This window comes from Mus musculus, chromosome 7, assembly GCF_000001635.26.
Source record: "Mus musculus strain C57BL/6J chromosome 7, GRCm38.p6 C57BL/6J".
In the NCBI taxonomy this organism is placed as follows: domain Eukaryota; kingdom Metazoa; phylum Chordata; class Mammalia; order Rodentia; family Muridae; genus Mus; species Mus musculus.
The window spans coordinates 5141614-5147682 of record NC_000073.6 but is presented as its reverse complement, the minus strand read 5'-3'; the positions used below and the strand labels follow the sequence as shown (position 1 = coordinate 5147682).

Here is a 6069-nt window from a genome sequence, read left to right as displayed (position 1 = left end):
CACTTACATCATGAGTGAAGGGAAAGGAAAATACGTGTGAAGTTGATATTCTGGATCAATGTTCATTCATTGTTTTCCAGAAAAAATCTCATGTAGTGTGTCAAAGCAGTGCCAGATTTTAAAAATAAAAAGACTCCAAATAAATTGAAAATCTCAGATAATTGAGAAGATTCTTGAAGACAGCACTGTCCAACCTGATCATTACACCACTGTGCTATGAAGATACCTCCATGTTGTCTCAGAATAAAACCCTGAAAACCATGGAAATGTTGGCTCTTCAGATCCTTTTGCTTTGCCAGGTTGTGGTTGGGACTGTGGGCAACATCCTTCTGTTTGTCCATAATTTCTCTCCAATCTTGACTGACTCCAGACTGAGGCCCATACAGGTCATTCTAATCAACTTGGCTGTGGCCAATGCATTCATGCTCCTTCTCTTGACATATTCACATGACATGATTGATTTGGTTCCAAAGAACCCTCCAACTGACCTCAAATGCAAACTTGCACACTTCTTTCACATGGTGGCTCGAGGCACAAACATGTGTTCTACCTGTGTCCTCAGCACCTACCAATTTGTCACTCTTGTTCCTGGTAACTGGGCTAGGGTCATGTTCAGAGAAATATCCCCCAAGGTCGTGAGATACTCTTGTTACAGTTGCTGGTTGTTCAGTGTGTTAAATAATGCTTACATCCCAATGAATGTCAGGGGTCCCAAAAAATCACACAATGACTCTGATTCTCAAGGCAAGAGGATGTGCTCTATCTCTGTGGTCAATGTAGACATGAATTACTTGCAGTTTTCCTATGACATCATATTCATTGGCATCATGGTCTGGACCAGTGTCTCCATGGTGATTCACCTAAATAGACACCACCAGAGAATGCACTACATTCATAATCCCAATCAAAGCAACAGAGGCCATGCTGAAACCAGAGCAGCCCACACCATCCTGATGCTGGTGGTCACATTTGTGAGCTTATATATTCTAAATTGTATTTGTGTTTTATTTCACGTTTCCTTTGTGGAATCTCGGCGCTGGTTGAGGAATGTCATAGAATTTCTGGCTCTGAGCTTCCCCACCATTTCTCCTTTACTGTTGATCTTTAGGGATCCTAGGGGTCCTTGTTCTCTGTACTTCAATGTTGGGCTTGAAATCCATGTGACTGGCAAAGTCATTACAGAGGAACAGTAAACTCAAAACATGTCCAAACCCTGAAAATCTCATCCTGATACCAGCAGGAGTAGGACTGAACCTGCCATACTCTAGGACTGCATCTACCCACACACAGAGCCAGTTCATCCACCAGCTCTGACTCCCTGAGGTAGTCATGTAGCCTAGAGGCCAGGATGCAGGGTAAACTTCCTATCTCCTCTTATAAGAACAGGTCCAGCTAGCACCAGGTATTCCTAATCATGCAAATGAAGCAGTCCCAGGAACATGGCCACTGCCAATGATGTAGACTCTCTACAAAGGTTATATAGACCATGCCACCCCCAATAAAGATGTCTGTTTCACTGAAAACCATCTTGAGAGAAGGCTCTTTCTCCTGGACTCAACACTGGCTGAGATTCTGCTAACATGCCTGCACAAATAAGCCTGTTTATCAGTTTTATAAAGGACAGCTTCTTATTTTTCACATACTTTTCTATCCAGCCACTTTGCACAAGTCATTTATCAGCCATAGGAGTTCTAATATATAATTATATATTGACTTGAAAAGAAGATTGCTCTTTTCAAGAGGGTTCCTAATATATATACTATCATGGCATCTCTGAATGGTGGTACTTTGACTACTTCCTTTCCAATTTGTATCCCATTGATTTCCTTTTGTTCTCTTATTGCTCTGGTTAAGACTTCGAGTTCTGTACTGAAAAGAAAGGAAAGAGTGGGCAGCCTTGTCTCTTCCCTAATTTTAGTGTTATTGCTCTAATTTTCTCCCAACTAAATGTGTTGTTAGTTATTGGCTTTCTGTATATTGATTTTATTGTTTGGTGTATGTGCCTTGTGTTTCTGAACTCTCTAAAACTTTTAACATGAAGGACTGTTTGATTTTGTCAAAGAAATTCTCACCATCAAATGAGACGATCCTGTGAATTTTTTTTCTTTCAGTTTGTTTCTATGGGGATTACACGGATGAATTGATATATATTGACCCATACGTGCATCTACAAGATGAAGCCTAATTGATCATGGTGGTGAATGTCTTTCATGATTTTTTGGACTTGATTTGTGAGTATATTCTTGAGTATTTTTGCATCCGTGTTCATGAGAGAAATTGGTATGAAATTGTATACCTTTTTAAAAATTAGATATTTTCTTCATTTACATTTCAAATACTATCCCTTTCCTAGTTTCCTCTCCAAATACCCCTATCCTCCCCCTACCCCTGTTCCACAACGCACCCACTCCCGCTTCCTAGCCCTGTCATTCCCCTATACTGGGGCATTGAACTTCAAAAGAGCAAGGGCTGCTCCTACCATTAATGTTTGAATAGGCTATCCTCTGCTACATATGCAACTGGAGACATGAGCTCTGAGGTACTGATTAGTTCATATTGTTTTTCCTCCTGTAGGGCTGCAGACCCCTTCAGCTCCTTGGGTATTTTCTCTAGCTCCTCAATTGGGGACCCGGTGTTCCATCCAATAGATGACTGTTAGCATCCACTTCTGTATTTGACAGGCACTGGCATAGCCTCACAGTAAACAGCTTTATCAGGGTCCTGTCAGCAAAACCTTGTTGGCATATGCAATTCTGTCTGGGTTTGGTGGTTGTTTATGAGATTGATCTCTGGGTGGAGCAGTCTCTGGATTGTCATGCCTTCAGTCTCAGCTGCCAGCTTTTTCTCTGTAACTCCTTCCATGGGTATTTTGTTCCCCCTTCTAAGAAGGAATGAAGTATCCACACTTTGGACTTCCTTCTTCTTGAATTTCATGTGTTTTACAAATTGTATCTTTGGTATTCTAAGTTTCTGTGCTAATATCCACTTATCAGTGAGTGCATATCATGTGAGTTATTTTGTGATTGGGTTATCTCACTTAGGATGATATCCTCCAGATCCATCCATTTGCCTAGGAATTTCATAAATTCATTGTTTTTAATAGCTGAATGGTACTACATTGTGTAAATGTACCACATTTTCTGTATCCATTCCTCTGTTTAGGGACATCTGGGTTCTATCCAGTTACTAGCTATTATAAATAAGGCTGCTATGAACATAGTAGAGCATGTGTCCTTATTACAAGTTGGAACATCTTCTGGGTATATGCCCAGGATTGGTATTGCTGGATTTTCCAGTACTACTATGTCCATGAACATATATTTCTTTGTTGAGTCTTTGTGGGGTTTCGATATCAGGTTGACTATGGCCTTGACAAATGAGTTTTGCAATGTTGCTTCTGTTTCTATTTTGTGCAATAGTGTTATAAGTATTGTGATTAGGTCTTCTTTAAAGACCAATTTAGTTCTGCTTAAAGCCATCAGGCTATGGGCTTTTATTTTACTTGAAACTTTTGATAACTGCTTTTAATTCTTTAGTGGTTATAGGACTTTTTAGTTTATTTACCTGATCCTTGTTCAACTTTGATAAGTGGAGTCTATCAGGAATAACATCCATTTAATTTAGATTTTCCAATGTTGTGGAGTACAAGTTTTTAAAATAAGACCAAATGATTCTTTGGATTTTCTCCATGTCTGTTATTATGTCTCCCTTTTCATTTCTGATTTTGTTGATTTGGATATTGTCTTTCTGCCTTTTTCTTAGTTTAGCTAAGGGCTTGTCTATCTTGTTGATTTCTTCAAAGAACCAGCTCTTGGATTTGTTGATTCTTTCAGTCACTTTCTTTGTTTCTAATTCATTGAGTTCAGCCATGAGCTGTTATTTCCTGCCATCTACTCCTCTTGGGTGTGTTTCTATATTTTATCTAAAGATTATAGGAGTAATATTAAGTTTCTAGTATGCAATTTCTCTAGATTCTCTATGAAGGTGCTTCTTGCTATGAAATTTCCTGTCAGCACTGCTTTCACTGTGTCCAGTTTGGGCATGTTGTGCCTTCACAGAAGTAGAAAAAAAAATCATCCTAAACAAGGCTATCCCAACCCAGAAAAATATATGCACTATGTATTCCCTTGTAAGTGTATATTAGTAGTTAAGTAAAAAATAATCACACTACAAATCACAGAACTTAAGAGGCTAAGTAAGAAAAGGGGCTGAAGGGGGTGAGTGAATCTTCCTGTAAAAGGGAAATAGAGCAGATTTTGCAGTTGACCTATAGGCAGGTCTTCAGGGAAAATGGGGGAAATCATATGGGAGAAAGATGAATGAAGAGAGAGAGAGAGAGAGAAAGAGAAAGGGGGAGAGACACAATGAATTGGGAGCATTTGGGGAGTGATGTAGAAACCTAGTACAATGAACAGTTCCTGGAATTTAGTAGTATGACTCTAGTTAGGACTTCGAGCAATGGATGGCTCAGACTGTGTTCTGACAATCTTCTATAAACAGAAAAATATCCTAGTGTTGGAACTGGTCCACCATCCCAGCCACAAGACCTTGCAAATACAACCTGTCCTCTCTTCAAGTTGTGCTGCAGCAATGATGACCCAGAGCTGGTAGATGTGACCAACCAATGACTGATCTATCTTGAGGCCCACGCAGCACAATGGAGTCTATGTATGACACTGCCTAGATACAGAGAAATTGGAAGCTGGATAGCATGAAGACCTAGTCACTACTGGCTAAAAGAAATAACCAAAGTCTAAAGAAAGCTTTCCTGAAGATATTCTGTGCTCACACTGTCTTTTTCCAGTATTTCCTCGTAGCACAGGCAGAGGCACATACCCAAACATTAGATGGAGCTTGGGGAACCCTGAGGAAGAGGTGGAGGAAGAACTATAGGAACCAGAGTGCTCAAGGACACCAAAAGAACATGGCCCATAAAATCAACTAAGCAAGGCTTATAGGGGCTCACAGAGTGAAGTCAATCATAGATCAAGCCAGCATTGGTCTGACCTAGGACTTCTGAAAAATGTTCTTGTTCTTTAGCTTAGTATATTCGTGGAACTCCTAACATAGGAAGTGGGGCTGTCTCAGACTCCTTTGCCTCCTACTGGACTAGTTCATCCACCCTTTGTGGGAATAAATTGTGAAATAGTTCAGTAGCGAAGATCATTTTCTATTTATGCACAGGAAACAAATTCTATTCCCAGCACCCAATGGCAGCTAACAACTATTGATAACTACAATTTCAGAAGGCCTGATGTCCTTTTATGGCTTTCATGGGCACTGCACACATTTGGTACACTGACACACGGTGTATCACACATACACATGAAATAAAAATAAATAAATCTGTTTTTGGATCTGGCACTTGAGGTTTTACTTTTTGTCTTTGAAATGCAGAACAAAGATCCTTGATTTATAACTTACCTATTTGTCTTTTTCTCATTTCTCCTGACACTTTTCATGAATTTATTTTCTATTGCTTTATAATCTTCAGTCATTTCAATATTTAAGCTCACAGTTTTTAAAACATGTGAAAATTAGTATTTGTTTTTGCATTGTATTAAGGGCTCAAAGACTTATGTGTCAGTTAGAATCACTGATGGGAATTTCATGGAGTGTTTAGTAATGGCATGGTAATTCTGTATGAGTTATAGCAGGTCACACCGTATTATTTTAACTAAGTAGCTATCACCATAAACAAACAAACAAGGGTAGAATCCAGGCCTTATATATTAATAGGTGGCACACATACTGAGCCAAATTCTTTGCTGAAAATATAGACATTTTCTGCTTAGAAACAATATTCCTGAAACAAAAGGAGGTTAGGCAACTCAGCCCCCCTTTTTAAACGTCATTTCTCCACTAGATCCATGTCAATGGCTTATGACTCCTAGAGTGAAAACTAACATTACTACCTTTGAAAAAATAACTCTTTCCATCTGTAATGATTTTGAAGTGCCTGGCCCAGGAAGTGGCACAACTACAAAGTGTGGCCCTATTGGAGTAGGTGTGGGTTTTTTGGAGAAAGTGTGTCACTGTGGGCATGGACAATGAGATCCTCCTCCTAAC

General features: G+C 39.4%; 1 protein-coding gene across 1 annotated transcript; it reads left to right on the top strand.

Annotated features, from left to right (window-relative positions):
• Nucleotides 1–260: 260 nt before the first annotated feature.
• Vmn1r55 (vomeronasal 1 receptor 55) lies at nucleotides 261–1193 on the top strand. Its single transcript, NM_001166706.1, has one exon. The coding sequence runs from the start codon at nucleotides 261–263 to the stop codon at nucleotides 1191–1193; it is 933 nt and encodes a 310-aa protein (NP_001160178.1).
• The last annotated feature ends 4876 nt before the right edge of the window (nucleotides 1194–6069 follow it).